Source organism: Bactrocera oleae, chromosome 6 (genome assembly GCF_042242935.1).
Source record: "Bactrocera oleae isolate idBacOlea1 chromosome 6, idBacOlea1, whole genome shotgun sequence".
NCBI classification, from domain to species: Eukaryota; Metazoa; Arthropoda; class Insecta; order Diptera; family Tephritidae; genus Bactrocera; species Bactrocera oleae.
Genome location: NC_091540.1, coordinates 65036169 through 65063315, shown reverse-complemented (window position 1 = coordinate 65063315; position 27147 = coordinate 65036169). Strand labels below are relative to the sequence as shown.

Here is a 27147-nt window from a genome sequence, read left to right as displayed (position 1 = left end):
CAGGTTGGATTACTATAGCTACCATACAAACTGATCGATCAAAATCAAGATAAATATCGTTTTATACCCTTATATTCCATAAAAAATGCACTTGTGAAGTGTATTCTTGCTTCGGTAAAGCTTTGATAGAGTTAGAACCGTCTCATGAGTTGTAGCAAATTAATGTATAGTTATTGCTGAATTAGGGACCAAATATTTTGGATTAAGATAGATAATCGTGAAAAGTCTCTTTTAATACTAAGGGTTCTTGCATACAAGTATGTTATACTAGAAACAATTTCTGCATTGATCAATATTATCAATAATATCAATAGAAATAGAACAGTAAAATTACACTAAAATTTAAAAAATTTTCTCCCCTTTACAGTGATGGCAGAATAAAATTAATATAAAAAGGTAAGGAAGGGCTAAGTTCGGATGTAACCGAACATTTTATACTCTCGCAAAATCAAATGGTATACTCGTTTGAGATTACTTTGTGGATTGGCTGATATTTTCGGTAGAATGTCAATTATAGGCACTGGGGTCCACATATTTAGTACTTAGGGGCTTGAACAGTTTTGGTTCGATTTAGCCAATTTTTGGTCACAAGGTGGCATACTTTAAACGTATTATTCACGCAAAGTTTTACCCCGATATAATCATTGTTACCTGATTTGCATAGTGGAAAGTGAAAGAATCAGATGAAATTGAAAATGGTGTTATATGGGAAGTAAGCGTGGTTGTAGTCCGATTTCGCCCATTTTCGCACTATGACATAGAAACATGAAAAGAACGTTATGCACCGAATTTGGTTGAAATCGGTTGAGCAGATCTCAAGATATGGGTTTTCACCTAAAAGTGGGCTGTGCCACGCTCACTGACTAATTTTGAACGCGGTTCCTATAAAGTCATCTTATACCATCTGCAAAGACAAAATTTAATGTCTCTGGCGTGTTTAGTGCTTGATTTATCGCGCTTTTAGTAGTTTTTAACAGTACCGTTATATGGGGAGTGGGCGGAGTTGCCACCCGATTTCAACTATTTTCACACTGTGGAGGTTCTAAAAAAATTTGCTTCTAGTGAATTTTGTTATTATAACATTAGCGGTTTAGGAGATATGCACATTAAACCTATTAGAGGTGGGACCACGCCTACTTTTTAAAAAAAGGTTTAACTGCAGATGCCCCTCCCTAATGTGATCCTGTGTACCAAATAACAGTCTTATATCTTATCGCGGAGCTTAGTTATGGCAATTTATTTGTTTTTGATTAATGGCGTTTTGTGGGCGTGGCAGTGGTCCGATTACGCCCATCTGCAATACCAACCGTCTCACGGTACCAAGAAACATATCTACCAAGTTTCATAAACATATCTCAATTTTTACTCAAGTTACAGCTTGCACGGACGGACAGACGGACAGACGGACGGACGGACAGACAGTCACCCGGATTTCAACTCGTCTCTTCATCCTGATCATTTATATATATATAACCCTATATCTAACTCGATTAGTTTTAGGTGATACAAACAACCGTTAGGTGAACAAAACTATTATACTCTGTAGCAACAGGTTGCGAGAGTATAAAAAAACGCTTAATTTTAATTGTAGCATAATCGATATTAAATTTTATCGAATATTTTATCGATTTATTGCCTCCGTTTAAAAAAGTCTATTTTATTTTGCCAATTTTATTTTTGTGTGGATATTTGTGAGACATTAGTTTTCAAATTCTATTTATGTGTTAAGCTCGGATCATTCGAAGATCTGTGGTATAGCTTAGGAACTGAACATTAAATTTTGTTACAATTTCGCAATTGCTTGGTAAGGTTCTGATAGCATTGATTAATAAGCATAACATCCTTGACTTTTAATATTGGAACAGGCATTTCCAAGATTTCTAAGATTCTATAGTCATCGCCCTTTTGCAGCCTCATTGTATTAAATCAACAAATCTATAAACCGATATTATTATAAAAATTGTTAAATTAGTCGGCCTTAAAGCCAATTAATCGATAAAGAACCCGCACTCATTTTTTTATATTTTTTTACATTAATCGTTTAATAAATTCAAATTGTTATACCTATTGTCTGCTTTTATAATCGAATGGTTTTATTTGAATTAAGTTTAAGTATTTCGGCCACGAGATGCTCATGAGACAGTTTTTAAATCAAAAAATTAAAATGAACCAAAAACAAAAATAAGTTTTTTGAAATTAAATCTCTTCCAGCAAGCTTGGTAAATAACTTTGCATGCAAGAGTTCCCATAAATTGCTCTCCTCTTTTAGTAGCTAAATCCAAGTACCAATCTCAACTGGGCTCCCCATGTGGCAAACCAATGTCATTAATACCCTTCAATTACAACGCTTTAGGTTCGCACACACGGTCATAACGAGTTGCAAACAAAGCAAAGCAAGTATTATCCTATCCGCCTGACAATCAACGCTCGTTACCATTACTCATTATTCATTCATGCATTTTCCATGTACTTCTGCAATCAGCGCAGAAGATTTCACTACACGGCGTATGTAGCGTGGAATTAAACAGCTCGAGGGAAAAATAAAAAATCAAGCTCAAATCCAGAGCGGAATTAAAGAGTCGATGCGATGGGTACTGAGTTCGGCGTCACTGCTTGTGTTATCTGGCACACCTTCTCGGAAAAGATGTAGGAAAAAGCGAAGCTTAATGAACAAAAAAATAAGCAGAGTAGTTCCTACAGCAACAACAACAAAAACTGTAGATTAGGCTGAGGAGTTGGAGTGCTATGCGCGCCATTGACCAGCCAGCGGGTAGTGGTCGACCAGTAATGGGTAGTTAAAGGGTCGAGTCAACGGGGAGTGATGTGTTGTGTCGGGAGGCAGATTGTCGTTGCAACTGCAAGGTAGATAGTGAGCAATGAACTTCGCTTACTGTATGTGTCTCCATAGAGCTGGATCCCTGTACGTTTGCCGCCTGATTGCACAACTGTTGTTAGCAGTAAGTCTGGTAATGATATCATTGTACGACTACAAGGGTCCATACACACATTCATAGATATTCACATGCATTGCACCCAGTTGCGTGCGAGGATGCAGCTTGTTTTGCATATCAGTTACCGCTGCGTTTTTGTTTTTTTTGTTGTGCTTTTTATTTTTTATTTATTATATTTTTATTTAATCTTCTTTTTCTTTGGTTGGTCTTTAGTTTATTACTTCGAGCATGCAAAATGAACAGTTTTTTCCTAACTATCTTTAAGTATCTTTTAGTAAAATACAACTTTGGTAGTTAAATAAAATCATATGATCAAGAGTAAAACAGCTTCAAAAAAACTAAATAAATATTCTAAGCCGTATGGCTAATATATAGTAAATAGTCCATGTAAAAGCTTTCGGCTAAAGTACCAAAACATTTTATTCGACAGCAGCGTCTTATAAATCCATGCCATAACCTTACTTCGCAATTTTTATTAATTTTTATGAAGGTAACTTCATAAGACCACTCTCATAGAAACTGCCGCCCCTTTTGGCAAAAAACTGAGATAGTTTTTCAACAGTAAAATAATTCGCCACAGCCAGGAACAGGTGCTGGATCCGGACCATAAGGCGGATGCATATAAATCTCCCAACCAAGCTCCCGGGGCTTCTGACGAGTCACTATTCATGTGTTTGGCCTGACGTTGTCCTCATTGAATATCACTCTTCTCCTATTGGCCAAATCTGACCGCTTATGGCCGATTGCTTCCTTCAAACGATCCAATTGTTGACAGTATAGGTCCGTATTAGGAGTTTGACCGCAAGCTAGCAGCGGTCTTAGTAGACAATTCCCTGCGAATGCCACCAACCACATGGCTTGGCTACCGTTTGCTTTACGTTGTTGTAATCGACTCACTTTTCATTACCAGTAACCACCCGCTTTAAAAACGGATCGATTTGGTTGCGATTTATAAAAAATATAGAAAATCGGATTGAATTTTGTTGAATTTTCACTTACTTTCTGGAGAAGTGTTTATATAAGAGTGATACTACCAATTTTATTTCGAGTCTCATTCACATCTAATAATTCCTTAATTATGGTTTACCTTCTGCACTATTTATTTTCCCAAAAAAGAAATTGTAACAAAAATTCTTGGTAACGCTGAGAGACCTTCAACATCGTCACAGCCGACGGCGGCTGCAGGCGACAATTACCGGTGATAAATCAACACTTTCGCACCCACCGCACCACATCCGTGCAGTTATGGTCACATAAGCGTGGTTTGCAACATACTAACACTTAACACTATGTGTTGCAACAAGCCGACTCCAATTTTTTTATACTTACGTGAGAAAGAGGCGGCGGGAGGTATTAACAATTCGCATGCTGACTAAATGTGTGCTAATTTAGTGTAAATGCAATTATCGGCAACAAACGTGGGTGCAGTGCAAGTGAATGAAAACCAGCAACAAGCAAAAGCTTGCTGCGCCAAAAAAAGAAAACCAAATCCATTGCATAACAACTTTAACAGGTGGGTTAGTTAGCACATTAGTTGCGTTGAGTGATGGACCGATGGGCTTGTGATGATGTGATGTAAGGTGGAAAATGAAAACTTCGCGCTTCGTTTAGCTTTATTGTTGTTGTTCAACAAAGTGTGGCGAAGCAGAGAAGAAAGGATTGTGAAAATAAAAGTGTGTTCATAGCATTTGGAAATAAATACATATATATGTATGTATATATATGTATATGTATGTATATATATATGTATATAGGTGTATATATATTTACATATTTCGCTGTTTTGCAAGCAGGTGCGGTTTCTAGTTGTATGAGTTAGTTTAAAAGCGCGTGTTGCATGCCTGAGTGGGTGGCAAGTTGCGTGCCAAATAGTTGCTTTAAATCTAAACAAATTACTATTTCGCACTTTTCACTTAACGCCGGCTGAACTGAATCAATTTTTTATTCGTAATTTTGGATTTTCATATCGAACATTTTCCAAAGTGTTTTTGTATGTTTCAGAGAACTTTTTAAACAAATTTATATTTTTAATCTACAAATTCTTTGAATATAGCTCCTATTTGGCTAGTTATGCCTAGCGTAGATATTTTTTGTATTCATTTGAAAAATAGCACCTCTCGGGGTCCTTCTGTATATTCGTCGATAAGATTGTTAGCTTTCGGGTTTAACTGTAGAAATTGAACTGCATTTATATTTTTATATCTCAGTCTTTGCTCAATACAAATTAAATCTCAATATGCCTATTTTGACCGCTCTGAAATAGGATGTCTTTAATCTCCGAACACTTAAAGTATATTTTTGATCTAAAATATAAAAATCATCCAAGTTAAAATTTGTATACCCTCTGTAAGATAAATTATGTTTGCTGCGAAGTTTGCAACACCTAAAACGAAACTTCGTAGACCTTATAAAATATACTCGTATATAGAAGTGATGAGCGTAACAAGCTGAGTCGATTTAGCCATGTCCGTCAGTATATACGCAAACGAGTGCCTCATTTTTTGAGTTATCGATCTGAAATTTTGCACATATCCTTTTTACTCGCCTTTTGTTCAGATCAGACCACTTTAGCATATAGCTGTCATATAGACTGATCAATCAAATTCTAGTTATTGTATAGAAACATTTGTTATCGTCAAATATCCCCGGTTTTTATCGACACGGTGATTTTAGTTTGACTAGATTTCTATTAAAAAGCCGTTCATCTAATATTGATCTTTACAGAACCTTATCTGATATTTTCACTAAAATTTTCTAATTTTTTTTTTAATTTTTGTTTAATCCTGCAATACAGTATATTCTGCTTGTTTTATGATGTTGTAATGTTCTGACTGATAGCGCTAACGTCATATTAAAAAAGTTTAAAGTACGAAAAATGCAGCAAACAGATTACTATTGCCAAAATCAGGATCAGTTTTGAAAGTTTACTGAGTACTCTTAGTAGCTTTGGTTATAGTAATTATTCTTAAAACAATTTTACTATGAATCAAGTAAATCCTTACTTAGTCAACCAGCAGTTTTTTAGGTTATGTTGGTGCGAAAACTTCGTGCGCAATTTTCACATTAGACACTTCCAGCACCAATCATTACCCAATTACCATACAAGCTATTAGGGCGTTATTCAAATTATCGCCATTCTGCATTTATTGACTAACAAATTTTCACGTTTTAAATCAAACACAATTACCACACCCACCAAAGCTATTTCGCGAATTTCCAACACACGATACATATTCACATATAAATGCAATTATTTTTAACACTCTGGTCGTATGCTCCTATCATTAACGTCACACTGTCAGTTAGCGTATCAATTAAAGTCGAATGAGGCCCCAGCAATTCAAAGCGTTTTTCGCCTCACCTGATGTGCTTCCTGTGCGCTATTGACGCGTGGGCGTTAAGAGCACATACGATCATGTATTATGTTTAGATGGGGACACACTCATGCTGCACGTTTTCCTTCAATGTTTTCTCTGTTCCTCGTGTGGCATGTCACTTAATGCTTATTAAGGCCATGTTTGCTCACTTTAACTTAATCATTAAAATACTCATTGATTTGCCATCAGTCGAGGCGATTACTATCAGTTAACATAAACACGTGCATCGTTGTGCTGGTGAAAAACATTTAGTAGTGTTTTTCGCTGGTTAAAATTTGCAAAATCATGCCGCAGTGAAATTGCAATAGCACAGTGAGATGAAGCTTAGAAACAGACGACGAAAATTGTTAAAATAAAAAAAAAAACTTGAAAAATTAGTAGTTTTATAAGTTATTAGGGTAAATTTATTATTTTGTAAACTTCATACATACAATAAATAAATTTTTTTTAAAATTATTTCAAAATTTTACTTAATGCAAAAAGTATTTAAACTGTGTAAATATGGGCGTGTTTCAAATATGATCTTAGTTCTCTACTTTCGTCACGTCTGAACGCTCCATCTGAAATATGGTCACAAAATATGTGTTTGCTTCTATTTCGTTCTCTTCATTTGAGTGAAATCTTTCTTCAACGAGTCACCTTTTGCGCCTGGGCAAGAGGACACCGTTATTATATATTAATTATTTAACTCCAGTGGATTTAGCTTCAGTATTTCGTCATTCTCCGCGCATTCTCTGCATTCCGCCAAATCCATTTTACCAATTTTCTAAAGGCGGAATCTTTAGGGTAGGTGGCTTGTTATGACGCCTACAATGTTATTAAGTTCCTTTTTGTTCTGTCCACCATCAACACTAGCCCAAAGTAACTATACTTATTACTTTACTATTTACTTTTAGTTTCCTTATATTTCTATATGACTGGGTACCCAGATGATATTAATCGAGTTATCGACTGAGAGTTTAGTTATTGTCTCCTTGCGTTACCAAACGCAATGAGACTTAGTATAGGCGCTACGTATAGCCTTAGTTGCAGCTTGGCTGTCTACTTAAAGCTGTATGGCCTTGCTGGTTAGAGCATAAGCCCGCTTGGCGCCTTCAGTTATGCCAACAATTTCGACCTGAAAGACTGAATTGTAGTCATCAGAAAAAGTTCTGTTCCTATTTCATACTTTGATGCCTCGGTAAATATGAATAAATGTTTCGTCATGGGAACTGTCGATCACAAAATCATTCATTGGCTCATTCTTCTCTACATGGGAATGAAAACGTGTGTATCTCCTTTTCACGGTTGCATTGCCAATTTAGCCAAAGTTCAGATTCAAAAGTCTTTCGCAACCCTACTCACGATGTGTACTTTCCAGCATATTTTTTATCTAGGAAAAATAGTGAACTGACGAAACTTAAACTCTTTTTTCCGATGGCTCAGTTTATTAATATGAATTTAACACCATATATTTCTCTCCTGACATACTGTGCTGTAGCTAGCGCGTAATTTTCCGCTATACACTGGCACACATCGATTTTTTTCAATGCTATTTTACTTGATTTTATTTTTTTAACGCTGGTTTTGCTGCTCGCTGCTCAGCGATTGTGGTTTTGTGGTTAGCAATTTGCGATTGCCGCTGACGCAAATTGTTGTAAATAGCCACTCCCGTATTTGCGAGCGTCTTCCACTGTAATTTCGTGTAATTTTCCTCAAACCCGCCAACAGCATAACTATCGATTACCAGCAATGCGGCTGACTATCACTTAATCGCCATAACGAGTATGCTGTGCCACTAACTGGGCTCGAATTGTTTGCTGCACGTTGGAGTCTTCCTGCTTGGCGCTGGTTTTGAGAAACGACAATTTCATTTTGAAAATGTTAAAAAAATAATAATATAATAAATTTAAAAAAATTAAATTTTGTTTTGCAATTTGACACACATAATCTTTGTCTCTGGCCACAACTGACGGGTTTCACAGCTTTCAACGCGTCCTCTTTGCGCTGTCATCGGGTATGTCATCTAAGCATTTAATGAGCGCGGCATGCAAAAATGCAGTAACAAGTGCCTGTATTCCACATTTAATTTCACTTTTCAAACGGAAAAGCGAGTTTGGCAAGCTGCAACGCAATGTTGCACACACAGGCAAGCAGAAAACTCGTATGCAAGCAAACATAAAATATAATTATGCAATTTATTTGAATATGTGCAAAATATGGCTTAATTGTTTGACAAGTGCAACGCGTCAAATTGTCAGTTAGCCACAATGAATGAGTTGCCACAAGCTATTAAATTTTGTTGTCGCAATAAAATTTGCACTTAAAAAAAATTGCCATAATGTTGCATGCCACGCAGTGCTGACTTTAACCCAAATTTTATTTCCGACGAAGATAAATGTCTGCATACATATATTTGTTATGTATGTATGTATATATGTATCCACAACTCTATGTTGCATTTGTTGCAAAAATCGCTTGGCGACAACTTTTCAGCGTTTCCACTTGTGCGCATGCGCAAAGTAAAGAAAAAATTAATTTTTTTCAATCAGCAAGTCACCAACACAATTCACCGCTGTCGATCGGCCGTTGTTAATGCAACCATTTCGAAATCGTGTCACGCAGTCAGCATTGTCACCTTCGTCGTCCTCCTACTCCACTTTGCTCCGGAACAAGTTTGTCGCCCAACAAGTTTTTCATTCGTGGCTGGTGTGCGCGACCAATTTACTGCGCATAGTTTGGCGCATGCGCACCCAAGCCGCGCTGTGACAGCCCACTGCCAGGGAAGGGAAAACGAAACACCGATGTAAATAATGTGACTGCGCGCTGCATGTTGTTGTGGCGAAGGAGTCAGTTAGCTTTGCCAGCAATCGCCGAGCAAAAGCGTCAACTGTCCGCGAAATGCGAAAGTGACCTGCCATTAATGTGCCAGCGACCGACTGACTGACTGCCTTCAACTGAAATAGAAGCAAAGAAGTTTTTCTTGTACATTTTTCACTTTTTCTTTAGCAGGACTTAATTTGAAGGGAATGAAGGTTTGTGGAAGTGGGTCACGTGCCAATTTTTTTTGCAGATTATCTAAGAACTAAGAACACTATGTGTTTATGTGTTTGTAAGGAGTTATAGAATTGTATAAAGTTAGATTTTTGTATAAAAGCTTTTAATAAAAAAAATACAAGAGTATATACCTAAATATATAGAAGTCTAAAGAGATATTTTATTTTATGTTTTTACTTTATCGTACTTATTTTTATCTAGTACGTCCAACTGGACCATAGTCTTATATTATTATAATATTATTTCTGTTTGGCTGGCTATTATAATTTGTTCTCGTATAGTTTTTAGTTTTTGGGGAGAATTCTTAATATATTTTTTGACTCGGATATTCGACATGACCGCACGATATGGCATCGCTATTAAAATATAGAAGATACATCCTTTGCATTATCGCTCTAGTAGCAGTAAAAAGATCACAATGTTGCCGAAGATTATTTTGGTACACTTACGAATTCGAACACCATGTTCTCTAAAAGTTTTTCATATGAATTCGGCAGAATCCAGACATGTAAAAAGGCTTTATCGAGGAAACTTCAAGGTGCCTTAACTGTTTATTTTTTCAGTTCCAGCTTCAATTTTACACTCTTCATAATGTATAGAAAGAGTTTTCTAATATATATATATTTCATTTAATTCATTTTTTTGCGAATTTAGCTTTCTGCATCTTCTTCTTTTCTTTCCTTACGAAAAATTGAACTTGACAACGAAATCCAATAAAATACATTATTTATAGCAACCGCAACCAGGTAACGGTAACAAAATAGTACAAAAAAATAACATTTTTTGGAATTCGGTAACGTCAAAATTTATACAAAAGCAAATTAAAATGGATGATTGCGAGCGACCTTGAAAATGTAAGCTCACATGTTGGTGTTTGTAGATGAGCATTTTTCTTAATTTTATTATATTTTATTTTGTGGGCGTTTCATCATGTTTATCTACTCATTTCTATGCTTTTGGCGAATTTAATGTCACTCAGTGAAACAACTTTGGAATAAATGCATTAAAACACGCGATAATAACTGTCGTACCATAGTTGCTGTCATACGATTTGCTTCATTAAATGAAGAGTAGCGTAGGGATATAATTAAATTGCATTTAATATCATAAGCATTTTTTTGGAGTTTGATGAGTGATTTATCTTTGGATTTGAGAGTGGATTTATCTTTTTTTTTTAATGATTCCTTATATAGTAAAATTTTTTTAAATATAAGCTAAAACTAAAATGTTTTTAAAATATAAACTAAAACTCACATTTTTTTTTAAATATTTCCTATATTATCTTTGGCTTGCATTTTTTCAAAGGGACAAACCGTTTCAAAAATATCTCCGACAGAAATCATTCGTAAATCTGTAATATTACATTTTCAGTCAAGCAGGTTGACTAAATTTTTTGTTTAAACAGTCATAGAATGTTTCAAAAATATTTTCACCTTAACCCTTCTTAAGTGTCTTTCTATAGTATACAAATTTCGTTTCATATACATATTGTAGTGTAGTGGCACTAACACTCTTTCAAAAATATTATATATCTGACAGATATCTTGTTATATGTATTTTATTCAAAATTAATTTAGGTATGTAGAATATTGTAAACGTGTGACAATTCTCCTCAAAAATATTTTGTACTGAAATTCCTTTTAAGCAATTTTAATTCTACTTATATCCCAATTTTGATCATTTAAGATCTAATATCTTATCTGATCAATTGATTTCAATTCAAATTTTTGTAAAGGTGGCAACAATCCAAAACATTTTCAACTGTAACCTTTTTAATTTGACCTTCTTTTCTTCTATTTGACTCCAACATCGTAGTTTCTTTTTATATATTATTATTTTTGGTAACCATTTTTGAGCAGGTGGCAACTTTGTAAGGTTTTTATGTTTTTTAATATTTATTTCGAACCATCTAAGAACTATATGAAACAGTTAAAAATAGTAATAATAGTTGCTAACTCTTCATAACTATTAATAGTTAGTGTCGAATGCAACCCTGGTGCTATTTTCATATATAATATTTATTCAAATATTTACATAATTTTTTCTGAATCATTTATTTTGAAACAAGTTTTAGAAAATATAGAAAATAATAAATAATAGAGATTTCTGTATGTAATCGTAAAAGGATCGATTGACCTCAAAATAATTGAGAAAAGAAAGAAAAGGGAATCAGTTGAGGAGTGCCAATGCTTGTATATATGAGTAGTGTGTATGTAGATATGTAGCTTGTTATCAAAAAGAAGCCTATTTACATATCTGATAATCAATTTATGGCACTTACGTTTAGTAAACACAATATTTATTTACTCGAGAAAAAAATTTGAAAATAAAAGCATTTGTTTGCTTATCATTATCGGCACTATGGCACTTTGTGTTGTCGTTTTCGTAGCTGTAAATATATGTGTGTGCCCTATATAGTCGTTAAATCCTGCTCTTCAAATATTAATTATCGCTAATTTTTTAGACAATCAAATTTTGAGAACTATTCCACGAATTTTTATGTACCTGCTCATGGAATTCATGCTAAATCGCTTGCTTATTTATCCGCTATTATCCGGAACTTTGCTCTTTTAACTCGTTATTTAATAGACTTTTCACGGTCTTCGAATTCATTCTTTGCATAAAGGATATGTGTTTAGAAGTCTACCTGCGAACTGAGCGCATTTCTGAGTTTAGTTAAATGTCGTGGTCTGTCCGAAGTAGTCGTGTCTTCTTTTTTTTGAAACTAAAAGTGTGTGTTTTTTTATAAATTTTTAATCGTGTGAATTGTTTTTAAACTTTGTGAATATTATTGGTGGAAACAAAACAATCCTTCTTGTGTGTCTTAGTAAAAGTGTAAAGTGAATACTAAAACGTATAACTTTTTTTTAAAATAAATATACCTATCGTCTGAGAACTACGCCCTAGGTAGCTACAAAGATATTAAAAAAAATTGCTGAACATTCAACAACAAAAGTGCATCGTCCAAAATATTATCAAGAATTCTCAAGTAAATAAGCATCAATAGCTAATCTCCTAAATAATTAAAACAAACACAATACTGAATATTTCTACGTCCGTTTTTATATACTAAGCAGATCATTTCAAAAATCACCTTCGCAGCATAACAGTTAAAAAACTTCTACAAATTCCAAACCATCTCGGCATGACCGACAAAATTATTTATATCGTGTCACGTATCACCGTTAAAAATCACATAATTCCTTGACAGCACCAGAGTTGAGCAAAGATGTCGTGAAGCAAAAATAAAAAAGATTACATTTTGCTCTTTACACAAAATTTCCTGTAATGACATGCTTACACGTCTTTAAATTATCATTGCACTCTAGTTTGAGTTCAATTTCATGCAACAGTCATACAAATTATGATATTATTTATGAGACTTTATCCCATTACTTTCCCTACAATTCGCTGTCGAGACTAGAATTTTTGCAGTCTCGTATTTTTATAGTCTCCTCAACTGGCAGTTCATCAATGTGAAAGTTCTATGCTATACGGTGTGAGCTTAATACCCAGTAGAAAATGTGAGAGTAATATATGCCCGTTAGAAAAAATGTTTCATTTGCTGTGGTGGGCTAACATTTCTCATGGAAAAATACTTAGTTACGGGGGTTACAATTTCTGCAACTTCTGTATTTTATACATTCAATTTATATCTAGCTATCCTGATTTTCGGCCTATTCTTTATCCTAAAGACTTTTTAGAGCATTACTAAAATATATTGAAATCATGGAACCAAATCATCTCTAATAGAATTAATATTCGCTTTGATTCTAAGTAAATTAAAGCAATGCTCGTCATCCATAAAAATTAAGAAGATCCGAATGTATTGCTGAGCTTAACATAAAATTCAGTTAGTTGCATGAACTTTATCTAAAGTCAGCAAATCAACCATCTAATATAAAGTCTGGTCCGCCTTATGGTTGTTTAAATATATATTACTCATGAACTAGTTACTTTTTGAACTAGTTAGATATTTTCCAGTAGAGAATGCTGTGTGTTCACATATTTGTTATATAGATATTCTCATGAATACCTCGATGAATTTAAACCTTGCAGTAAATCGACCCATTCTCAAACTAGCTCAGAACTACCTCATAAGAAGACTGTACTGGCTCTCAGTTTATTCCAAAAATATGTTTTCAACTATCTGCAAAACTTTAGAAACGCGTTTTAACTGATTTAATGTGGCAGAGTTTTTCCTACATATTGGCTAAAAGATCTCGTTACTGATAACTGATATGACTAACTTTGAATGCATTTTCAACTGTGAACGCTTTGTTCGACTATGCCCTTTTTTTCCTGTAGGGAAGTTAGCTAGACAGCCAATATATAAGTATATACACACATTTGTCTGTTAAAGGAAAACCATTTTCCCTTTGGCGCGTAAGACCCATTTCGCCGTCACACAATAGATATTGCATGGTCACGATTTCCGTATTAGAGTTTTTTTGTTAATATTTTTCATTTCATAGAATCAAATGCAGTTTATGCAGCTGGGAAAGTAACTGCGCGGAATTGCTTAGCGCTCGAGGGCTCAAAGCGCAGCACAGAGCTTACTCTTCACTTAACTTACTTAACTTCTACAACAACAATTTGTTCTAAAAGACGCTAGTAGTCAATGTTAGCAGACGTCTTTTTACAGCTAAGAAGTAAAGTAGATATTTTCGTATGATTGTTGCTGTAATAACAGCCAGCGCTCCCAGTTGTAAGCGCTGCTCATTAGTCGGCGCTGCTCACTCGGCCGCTCCGGAGTTTTGGGGCGTACAAGGAAGTAGTTAGCCGCTGCATTCTACGCTGCCGCCGGGGTTTATTTCATATGTGGATACGGAGACGTTTAAGTATCTGCTCATGCATTGCGTTATTGCCTAAACTCGCCTAGCCGGTAGCCGGTCTTTGGTGGTTGCTTCGCAAGCGTAGAGGAAAACGAAAATAAAAATATATATTTTTTAATTTATTGCCGGAAAATTGTTAGCCGCCTTGCGTGTTAACGACTTCGACACGCATTTTAGCTGCCACATTCGCGTGTCTTCCGTCTGGTAGACTATATTGTTACACAACTCGGCGATTTTCCGAGCTTTGCCATAATTTTTTATGATTTTACGTAATTTCTATTAAATTTATAATAAACCTTACACTTCCCTCTTTTTCTTCTCTTCGCAGCTCCAATTTCATTGCGAAAAGTAAAAGTCATTCTGCCATTGTCGCCGCTGCACAACCTTCGACCGGCGGCATACCCATTGGCATTGGCCCTCAATTGCCACCATTCGGTAGCGGCGGTTTTGTCAAATTACGGCATGTAGACAAAGCACCAGAACAACAACAGCAACAAGAAGAACAGCAACCAGGTGCACAGCATCAATCCGCCGCTGAGTCAAATCGCAGCAACTTACCCAACGCACAAAGCGTACAAAACTTACAAGAAGAAGAAGAAGGTGAGGCCGCGCAGGCGCGTAATCCCACTGCTTTACCGGCATTCTTACAAGGCGGTCTTCGACGCAGCTTAACAGAGGTGAGTGAATCGAAGTGTGAGTCATTGGCAATTAAATTTGGTGCGACGAACTTCAATAAAAAATACTGATTATATATACCTATATATATATATATGTACATATGTATTGTGTGTACATATAAAAATCTTGTGAAATGTGAATTCAGTGATCCATATCGAAGAACTGTGAAACTCAGACAATGAAAAATAAAATTTTGGTGAGTCATCATCAAACCAACGGAAAAATGAAGTGGGAAATCCCATATACATGTTTCTACGCTTCACTTTATGAGCAATAATGCTGCCGTTGGAGCTGCCGTAAGCCTGCTGAAGATTGGAAAATTTGTCAGTTCCAATGATTAATAAGTGTTTTAGCTTATCTTGCGGAGCCAACCTGTGCAGGAGCTTAACTGATCTCCTAAAAAATATCCGCTTTAAGCGACCACTGAAGCTTGTGACTGATTATGACCCGAAAAAAAAATGTTTGTGGTAGAAAAGTATTATCTAAATTCGAAAGTGGAAATTTACTTGTCAAATAAAAAAAAAAATCGCTGGTGGAGAAAATTTTCGAAGTCAAGAAAAATCGCTGAAATATTTCTAAAATATGCGATTACTGGAAGAGTACATTGACACAGGCAACTTTACTAAAAATTCTCCCACAAATTTCAAGTATTTTCTCTTGTGATGGCGGATCTTAACACGCGTTTTCTTAACATGAATGTGGACTGGAACCTATAAATTATGCACTATTCGGCTTAGCGTTACGGAAATTTTTAGAAAAACTTGCATACACCCCTTACCAATCAATCAACTAAGACAGTAAATGTCTTTAAATTGTTTTATTTAAATTTGGTATCCCCTCACAACATATACGAATGCATTAAATTTAATTGAAGACTCGGGGCATAACTGAGACTAAGGAATGAAATACATCAGGCATGAAGTATTGGTCCCGAGAAAACTGTCGGCGCTATGGAAGCTTTTGCTCTTTCCGGACAACAAGTGTAACCGTGAAACTACTTCATAGCGGTGTTTTATGATGTTTAAGCATAATCCGAAAGAGTTTCTGTGTAGTGTAGTGACCGTCGACGAAACATGGAAACATCAGAAACCAATTAACAGTTGAAATAATTTTTTTCTTTTGATTTTACCCTGCGTACCTGCTGCAAAGAAAGCGCTGACTTTTTATCGTACAGTACTCCGTGATAACGCTTGCATAGTATTCGAAAACAGTCTTTTAAAGAAAAAGTGGTCGGAAGTGACAACGAAAGATTTTTCGTCTTTTGCATATCATTTTACCTATTTTCACTCATTAACCAAAGTTTGATTTGAATTACCCAATAGAGATCTCAAGCAAACTATTTTCCTTTTTCTTAGGTCATGGGTCCGGATCAACGCACAATTACAGTCGGTTGTAAGACAGGTTCGATCGCCGATCGGCTTGCGGCGCTGCAAAAGAGCGGAGAGGATGATTGGAAGAAGAGAATCTCACGACGTGACGAAGTCGATGAAATACGACGGGAGAATCTAGTAAATGTGAGTCGAATTTTTTATTACCACTTTTATTTAACATAGGAGTATATATAATATATATATATATCGGCCCCATAAGTGCTTGTGATGTAATCGTAAACAAACAAGAATAGCGGTGTAAAAATGTTTGTTGTAATGTGTGATAATGTAAGAAAAGTTCGGGTCTTAATTTTTTTCGCGGTTCTTATTTTTCCTATGCTTTTTTTTTAATTTTTTGTTTATTTTTTTTATATTTTTGACTCTATTGCACGCCTCGTTAGCCCATTGTTGTCAGCATGACAGCTGGTGTGAATGCGGTAAATGCGGCAGTAAGGCACAACAAAATGCCATAAATAAATAAATAAGCAAAACTGAGAAAAAAAAAACAAAGCAACCAAAAGCTAAACAATAACAAATATGTAACACAGAAAAGGCGGCAACTACATAACCGATTCGAATTGTTGTCTGCAATATTTATGTACGTTTGGTCATATGCGGGTGGCGGTGGCAGCGCAGAAGTCAGTCCGCCAGCCACTAAGTCTCCCGTTCCGCCACCGTCGCGCCCACAAGTGACGCGTGTCATGTGAAACTCTATAGTGCCCGCTAACGACGCATTGTTGTCGCCCATGAAAAGCTGAATGGCAACAATGGCAGACAAGCAGTCAACTGCAGCAGTAAAAGTGTTTCCTTGTTGCAAACAAAAACAACAACGCGAAACGAAAAAATGCAGCAACAAATCCACTTTACAGTAGCAAACGACTTTTTTGCAGAGTTGCATGGGGTGGCAGTGTGGTGGGCGCTTATTCACACGTATGTATGTATGTATGCGAGCGCTTGATATTCCGTTGCGCACGCGCAGATTTATGCCGCACAAAGCGCTTCATTGTTCGTTTTGTTGCTGCTAACTGTTTTTTATTGTTCTCTTCCTCGTGCTCCAATTCTTTTGTTGCATCATTTTTTACCTCATTTTTCTTACTCCACACTTTTACTGAAAGCAAAAGTGTCACAAATTAAAAAATAATGTCTCTATTGCATTCTTCTCTCGATTACTACATTGTTTTTGTGTTCTTTTGTCATTCTTGTTGCAGAAATATCTTAACGCAACTTTAAAAGCAACTTCACTTTTAATTAAGTAATAACCGTTGGCTTTGTGCGTCAGCGTGTGACTTTAATGCGGACATAAATTCGTAACAAAGCCGAGAGCAAGTCCCAGACATATTTGTTGTTGCTATTAAGAGTAAGGGTCGCATTACAAATAGATTCGTGGTAGCATTTTTGGTAGCACAGTAAATTTCCTACAAAACTATGAGCTTTGCTATTGAAATTGTTGTTTTTTCACTGAGTTATAAAATTCAAAAGAAAAAACAAATTTGCCTTAAAATAGTCAAACTTCAACCGTTAATATCTTTTAAACGGTTAAGTTTACGAAAAAACCGTAAGAGACGATTTTGTAGAGCATTCAATTTCCTACAAAAGAAAAAACGAGATATGAATCTTTCTATCCGATCATAAGAAAAATATAAATAACGGTAAAGCGACGGACCTTCCCATTGCAATTAAGAGCTGATACTTGGAGAGCCTTTCTTAGAGGTGTCTACCAACTAATTTTTCGGAAAACCAAGCGAAAAAAACGTTTGATTTTTTTCCCCCATATATATATACATATGTATGTATGTGTATGCAGAAATGCATTTTATGTGAATTACGGTTAGGAAAGAGAATTGATGCCATAAAAGTAAGAATGATTTAAAATAAGCTGCTGAAAAAACTCATTTAGTAGTTAAAGAATAGAAGTTCTGTAAAATTCTGCTATATTATTATCTATGTATATAATCTCAGCAAGTGAGTCAAGGTCATCTTTTACCCCAAATCTACTATTGTTATTCGTGCGAAAGCTGTCTTAGTAGAGAGGCTTGGAATAAAGATAAAAAATTTAAATATCAAGAGTTGGACTTTAGTAGTGCAAAATAATTCTCACCGAATTTTAAGACACTCGAAGGACGAAAAATCAGTTACCATGCTAAAAAATGTGATTTTTCCAAATAAACGCATGTACATTTGAGAATTTTGCATAATTTAATACCCCGACCATTTTTTTATATTGATTATTATTCTCCTGCTTTTAAAAGCCTCCGCAAAAAATATCTTACGGTGAGCAAAATATCTCTGGTTCAAATTATAGGTATATAATAAAAAAAGTTAAGAATTTATTTTCTGGATAGATAAATACAGTTAATAAGCAAAGGAATAGTATAAATTTCGAGTTTCGACAGTTGCGCCTTTTTATATTTTTTCGAAAGTGTCTTGAAAAAATAGAAATATTTGTCAAAAATCGTATTACATAGTTCAATTGAGGATTATATGTAATAAAAATTGTGTATAAATGTCAAAATAATCGTTCAACCATTTCGGAAAAATTATGCTCGACGAGCCTAAAAAACCGTTTCGAGAAAAACTCGAAAATTCAAAACAGCCATAACCTTTTAAATAGTTGAAAATTTCACGCCTGCGAGATTGTCCAGTTTTCGCAACAATCAGGCTTTTCGACTTCAAATTTGACGAGAAATCCTATTATTTTTCAACAGCTGAAAGCTACCCTGCTACGACAATTTTTCTGGCCAAAATTAAGCTCTTTGGGAAGAAACTTCGCTCGAATACTTTTCATGTAAAAAAAACCTGTTGAAATGTACAAGTCTCTTGTGAAACAAGATACCTACACTCCTCACCTCAGTAACGCATCTAATTGTTATTCGCTGATTCCAGAAAAACATTTTCTTCACTCCTTTCCCACTACTTTCTTTGATATTGTAATATTAGTCATGCATCTTCTCGACGTTCTTGAATGAGCTTTTATAAATATAAATATTTTTTTTTTACTTCAAGTAAAATCTCAGTACGCCACAGTCAATATTAAAAGTATGTTTATAAAGTCTGTAATTTTTATAGTAAAAACTCTTGGTCTTTTAAAGTTAAAAATGTGAACTGAAGAAAGATCAGTTCTGTCTGTGTCCGCCTATGTTGTGGTAAAGGTAAATTAATTATTCTAAATATTTTTGTTCTTTTTTTGTAATATATTTTTGTGTATGTTCGATATTTAAATATCAGACGGAATATTATTAAAAACGTACTTATTAAAATTAAGTAATATATAATAATTTTGTTTTTAACCATTTATATTATATAATATATGCAATATATGAATATGTACGAATATCTATAGAGCGCTTCCCATTACAATCAACTTACTTCACCACACAGTAGTGGCAATTTTTAAAGTATACTCTCATATCACTACAGACAACATTGAGAATTGCAGCATACTTTCAGGCGTACTTGCGAACAGTGTTGTGTATATTAAGCAGTGTTAACTGCAACAGTGAAATATTTCGAACTTCGAATATGTTATTTCTTTAAGTATAATTTAATGGTGAAATAAATATATATTAGAAGCCATATCAGAACTTTAAAGACTCTACTAACTAAAAAGTCTTATCCAAAATGATTGGCAATTTTTTTTTTTTTTTACTTAAAACTTGCTTTGTTTTTATTTTGTAATTTTTAAAGAAATAAGTTTTATTGAAAAAACTGAATTATTTAAGCAAATTTTATGCAATTTGGTCTAAAAGTCGACAACTGCAAACCTGCTTTTCAACTGAACTCTACATAAGGAAGTGCGTTTTTGATAACAAAAGTAATTTTGCTATTAAATTTCTAATACTCTCGGTATTCGGATTCTCCGTAAAATCACTTTCGATCGCCACTTTGCTGAATTTATCGTCGGTCTCCATTCACTCCTATCCGTCAAACGCTTTCATTTTCATGTGCCATAAGGAAATGACCAACAAATGACAGTTAGTTAGCTGGTCGCCACAAATACTCGTCAATAAAGCAATCACAACAGCGCCTCATTTGGTAGCAACAACTATGCGCAACGATCCGATCAACTATCGTGTTACGCGTGTGAGTGAAATAATAATGAGCGTTTGAGTTGGTTATGTTATGGACTGGACATGTTCGCATGCAGCTAGAAATATCATAATAAATTTAATAAATAGACGGTGAAAGAAAAAACTCGTAAAATTATAAATAATTTAATTACAAAATTTACGTATTCAAATGGTTGTAATAGTTGTAACAGCAGGTGTCTTTGACTTTGTGAGTCAGTCAATAGGAGATTTACTTTATTGTTATCAATTTTGTATGAAATTTTGTTATTAATTGATATTATTTCTATATTTCGAAAGATATGTGGACTTCCTAAAAAATATTTTTCAATAATTTTTAATATCAATTAGTATCATTTGATGTATTTCGAAGTGAAAGGAGTAAAACTTTGATTTTAAATGCAAACACTACTTTTCTTAAAAGCCATGAACCGATGTTGAGCTTGCCATATTGTTTTAGCTTTGATATTCAATCTTGAGGTATTTCACGTTTTTCGATTTTTGTTCTTTTTTTTTAATTTTTATATTTTGAAAAACGTCGATCGAACTATTTGTTCTCAAATCTGTCCAAATTTTTATTCGTTCCGTATTTGTTCTGGTTAGTATTGGTTTTAGTTTGCTTTAAAACCGACTACTTTAAAATATTTAAAACGAAATGCTGAACTTTTCAGGTATTAACCTGTAGAGCTGTCAAAAAATAAAAATCGCTCAGAATGGGGAGAATTACACTAAAAAGTAGGGACTATTTTTGAAAAAATCTGCTTGTGTTGCCAAATTATTTGTATACATATTGTATTATAATGTACAGTTGCAGACATAACCTTAAACTTCTTAGTGGGAGAAAGCTTTAAATTACCCCCTCCTTTTTAGTATTATCAGCAAGAGAAGTGCTTTCGGGATTATATGCTGCCAAAATCTTTTCATTTTGTTGACATGGAGAATTAAACTAATATTTTGAAAGACGACTATACAATTACTCGAACTGTTATATTCTATTATTTCTTACTGCTACTTTTGAGTTAACATTATATCCTGAACAGTGTATATTACGTCTACCACGAAGTTTGAGACACCCAAAACGAAACATCGGAGACCTTATAAAGTATTTTATTGTCCAAATTATGCTACAATCTCCGAAATTATTACAGAGATCGGACTAATAAAGCATATAGCTGTCATACAACCTGACCAATCAGGTTTGTATGAAAAACTGCATGGATTATTGTCCAAGGTAGCGCTACAACCTTCGAACAAATTGTTCAGATCGGATAGATAGCATATATGTACACATGTTAGCTGTCATACAAACTGACCGATCAACATAAAATACTTTTATTTGGGAAGAGTATTATAGCTTCGGTGCAGCCGAAGTTAACGCTTTTTGCTGTTTTTGATAAAATTTATTTATATGGTAATTTAATTTATTTTTATTAATTTTTTTAAATTTAATTAATTTATTTTTTTTATATAATTTTTATTTTATTTTATTATTTTTTTTTTTTATAGTTATTTTTATTTATTTATTTATTTTATTATTATTATTTTAATTTAATTTTTTTAATTTTTTTTTTTTAATTTAATTTAACTTATAAATTAATTTTAATTTTTTACTTTTATTTTGTTTTAGTTTTATCCCGTTGTTCACATCTATTCATTTTCATATTGTAATATTGTTTCTTTTTTTGCAATAACGTTTATACTACCATCCAATATAATAATTAGTTTACTGAACTCAGAAATATACCGTTTTCATATTTTTATTGACCTTTTTTTATATTCTCCATCCACTATATCTGTATTCATAACGTACCTCTCTCTTTTGGTTATTGTTTACTTTTGTTAACGCATAACTGTAACTTTCAGATTTTATTTGTAGAGTTCTTGAAGCGTCATTTTAGGCCCGTCGCGCACTACTTATTCGCAAAACAGCGTTAACAAAACAAAACCCGTAGAACTAAACGTCTAAAGTTAGAGTTTTGTAATAAGCGCGAAGTCTTTACACATACAAACATATCATATCATGTCCATATAATATGACTATGTGTAAATGGCTTTTAGCGCGGTTAAAACGCGCTTTAGCAGTTTGCTTTAATTTAATAATGCTAATTTGACGAATTTCGCAAAGCATAAAGCAAATTAATATTTTAAGTAAAATTAAAAGACACTACAAAAACACTACCTAAAAATTCTTCGAAAAAAAAATTCTTAAAAAATAGTTCTTTTGTAATATTCTAACGATGTCACTTGCGCCAACTGCCATTTAAGCCCGTTGAAAAGTTCATTTGACTCTTTTGGCCTCTGCGGAAGGGCTTCGTCGGCATTTAGACAGTTACTCATTTACTTAAACTAACCTCAAATGCCGTTATACGGGAGTATGTAAGTTTTTACTTAAATTTTTTTGTATTAATATAATATTTCGCTTTGATTTTCCCGCTCTTTTGTCAGACGCTTGAAAACGACAACAAAGCCAATTGAAAGTTGAATAGGCAAAAAAGCAACAACTGCTACTCGTCGCAAGCAAGTCACTATGACATGACAACATAACGTTTAACGCCGTTGTAATGGATGTACCTCGTAATTAAAGTGGCGCGACAGGGCGCTTAGTTTCGGGCAATTTGTTTGTCATTACGCCCGTAAGGCAATAGACGCATTCCGAGGGAAAATGGGTTAAGAAAAATGGGTTCACAAAGAAAAAAGCAACAACTTGAGACGCAAGTATACATACATACGGGCTTTCTATGTATGTATAATTGTATGATTTCAAAAATCATAAAAATGCTGCGCCGGTGTTAGTTAAGTTGCATACACATACACATATATAATATTAGCAATTATTCTTGCCACACTTTGCGGTCTTCATTCATTTGTCTTGACGGCGTCGGCAATTTATTTCACTTTAGTTCGCATTTGCTAAGCTTCAAGTGCCGCTGCAAACGGTTAATTGAATCACAGCAAGCGTTTGAGGGGAGATCTTGTGTGTTGCTTACAAATATATATGTGTACATATGTATGCACGTAGTACACCGTAGAGTACCGTGCAAACTGTTTGTGCGTACATTTGTTCACAAATTGCTCAGCAGCTTCTCAATCATGATTCTTCTTCTTCTCCTTCGGTTTTCTATAATTTACTTTTAATTTCTTTATTATACCATAAATACTTTATTTGATATGCACACACACATATGACATATATGAACATTTGCACTTCATCTCTCGACAGTTGCCTTTGCAGGCGTCGCCAATCACTTTAATTTTTCGATGTAATTTCGATTTTTTCTTCACTTCATTTTGCCACTCGTTTCACTCAATTGTTTGCTTTTCGCACACACTTCGTTTTATGGGCAGCGTTATTTGCATTCAATTGGGATTTTACAAATTAATTAAACACGCGTGGGTGTTTACATAACCTTTGCGGAATAACAAATTTTTGGGGTAAAATAAAATTATATACATTTGAACACAAAAAAAAAGAAAAACCAAAAAAATTAATAAATACAAAAATAAAGATTAGCAATAAAATAAAATGGAAATAAGTTAATAAATAATAAAGCAATAAATGCAATAAAACGAAAGAGCTAAATGATATAATTAAATGTCTACTATTATTGAATAATTAATATTAATTAGTAATTTAAAATTAGACAAAAAAATAAAACTATCAAACAAAAAATATATTTAAAATTTCATTTTTAAAAATAAAAATAATATCATATAAAATAAAACAAATTAAAATTATAAACAAATATTGTGAAGCAAAAAATTTAAAAAAAAATCAAAAAGTTTAATAAAATAAATTTAATTTTCTTTTCCGTGCAATAAAATAGAACACATATGTAATTATTTCTAATTATGTAAAAAAATAATGGAATGATATAAAAACAACAATTGATTATAATAAAATAACTTGTGTTAAATAAGCATGGTCTTACAGTTATCACAAAATGTGTACTGATTGCATATATTAAGGGGCACGCCTAGTTGACAGCCTGAATAAAGGCGATTTTTGAAAAAAAATAATACTTGCTTTAGAAGGCTGTGACTCAAAATTTATTTGAGATATCGATTTAAAATTTCAGTATGTTAATTTTAAAGGTAATACATAACGAAATATTAAATAAATGTTTTTTTTTTTTTTAATTTCACACAAGGTGTGTGTGTGTTGTATTCAAGGAAAAATTATTGTTTATGTTGAATTTTTTTTTGGAAAATATTAATATTTTTTCTTTATATATATATAAATCTACATTTTGATTACAAAAACCATATTTTGAAGGTTATCTCTTGCTTTGTAATTATCTCTCGTTTTGGCCTAGATTTGCCAATTTCTAACTTCAAGATTTTATCTCGCCATTTTTCATTACTTATCTTCTCTAGGATGGCTTTTGAGGTAATGTTTTGTTAACGATTCTTAAATCGCAACTATTCAATAGACTGGCAACCTACTTATCATGTAGATTTAGTTGGGTAAATTATAAGCAGGTAGAGTTTAGCTATTTTTGCAGTGTGCTCAGAATTGTTATCTTTTTGGAACAAGAAACCCAAACTCGTTACAGTCTTTGCTTTTCTGACAGCGAGATTATTTTGGTTCACTGAAACCTACTTATTCCTCATACCTACCATACAAAATTCGCCGTCCTTGCAAAAATTTAATTTATTTCCAAAAAACTTCCTATCGTAATTTATATATTCTTAAATAACTATGTATAATAATTAAAAAGAATAAAATCTATTTTAAAAAAAAGAAACAATAGATTTAAAAAATCGAGCATTTAAAATCTTCAAAGCGAAATTTTACTTTCATATATTCCCATATAATCGAAGAAAGTTTAACATAAGCCATAATCCGTTTAAAAAATGGATACTTTTACTATATAGTTTATGAATAATTTTTATCATCTGTTATCAAAATCACACAAAAAACTGATCTTTTGAATACATATTATTCCACCAACTTATAAAACTGTTGCCAAGCACTTTACGGTGCAGTTGCGATAAACAAAAAATAACAATAAAATATACAAAACACAAACATAACAATACCTTTATAACTGCCAAGCAACAAAAATATCACTTGCGTTTGATCAGTAACATAAAAAATTATCGGTGAGAAATGCGCAAACTGATCGCTACTTGAAAATAATAAACCGAAAATATATACGAGTATAAGTATTTGATATGCAATGCAGGTTTCATTGATAATAAGGGTGTGGAGTGATCAAATCTGACAAAAAAGATTTTATACATATGTATATATAATATTATTTGATATCTTTTGATATTTTTTTATGAATTATGTGTATATATATATATTGAAAAGGTGAGACTTTTTATTCGAAAAGATTTACTTCATATGCCAGCGAATGGGCTGGATTAAAATTTGCTTTTTCTATGGAGCGCATAGTTGGAACTTTCGAAACTATTTTATTTCTTGGTCGTATATTATATACATATTCAGAACAACTGAACCTAAAATAAAACTGTCGAAATAACTTGTAAACTCTATGCTTTCAGATATATTTATATATATTAAGTAGTTAAAAAATCTTGAAAGATAAAAAAAGGTTAAAATCTGTAACTTAGTTATAAAATTTTCCATCTTCAACTCTTATACGAATTACACAATATATCGGCGATGAAAACCATAAAGTAAATAATAAAAACAACAAAAGATTTAATATTAAAGAATGAAGTAATCATAAAAAATGCAATTAAAGAAATACTTGCAAAACATGAGCTTATCAGAACAAACAAAAACAACACAAACACAACAAGATATGACGGAACAAAAGACAAAGAAAGCAAAATCACGATTTCAACCAACGAAACACGAAGAAACAGACCGCAATCATGAACTCTAGCAGAAGAAAACAGATCGCAAGAACATTACTGCCAGAGTTGGAATTCAATAAATTAAATTATGAATCAGAAAAAACAGAGAAAACAACAAAAACACAACATCATAATAATAAAGCACACAATCCAAGCAAATAAATAAAAGAATGCGAGAACTTAAACGAAAGGTATTTCTGATGATTCAGAAAGCAAAACAAAACAACAAAAGACGTTAACAACGGCAAGTCATAATACCCTTCACAGGTGCAGTGCTTTGTGCACAAAAGAGTATAAAAAGATCTACGAGTATATCTTGATTTTAATCGTTCAGTTTGTATGGCAGCTATATGCTATAGTGGTTCGATATGGGCGGTAACGACAAATGAGCAGCTTCTTGAGGAGAAAGGGATGTGTGAAATTTTAGATCGATATTTCAAAAACTGGCGGACTAGTTCGCGTATATACAGACAGCAAACCCTGTTCTGGGTATAAATTTTAAATTTAAAAACAACAACAAACTTTAATAGCCAACAACGCGACTGTTTGTTGAACGCATAAATCTGTATTGTACACACCAGTGAATTGCTCGCAGCGGCCGACAACAAGCGGTGATCAATAATGATGGCGCTCGCACAATAGCCATTGGCATTTGCTACCGCGCATGCGCACCCAACTGATCAGACGCGCTGCCACTCATCCAGCAGCCCCTGTATGGCAATAAAATTGCGAGTATTCAATAAATAGAAAGAAATTGACTGTGCCAACATAATATTCAGCGGTGCGGTGCGGTGGCTGTCAATCCAAGTAATGGCTCAAATGAAACCTAACAAACGCACACAAATATACCCACCAATATGCTGCAAAAAGCATAAAAAACGAAAGCCTCCAAAGCGCAGTAGCACAGCCTAAGGCTAAGGTTGTAAAAACAATTCTTCAACTTCCAACTTCAACTGTCCATTTATCACATTGAACAAAAGAACCAATTACAAAGTTATGTTGCGGCT

At 33.7% G+C, this 27147-nt stretch overlaps 1 protein-coding gene across 18 annotated transcripts in view; it reads left to right on the top strand.

Moving 5' to 3' along the window:
• Svil (Supervillin) overlaps positions 1 to 27147 on the top strand; it is a 368637-nt gene that overhangs the window by 308216 nt on the left and 33274 nt on the right. For all 18 annotated transcript variants that reach the window (XM_070111687.1, XM_070111698.1, XM_070111686.1 and 15 more), the window contains 2 exons: positions 14528 to 14876; positions 16233 to 16391. In XM_070111687.1, coding sequence (XP_069967788.1) covers positions 14528 to 14876; positions 16233 to 16391 — 508 coding nt within the window. The remainder of the gene's footprint in view (positions 1 to 14527; positions 14877 to 16232; positions 16392 to 27147) is intronic.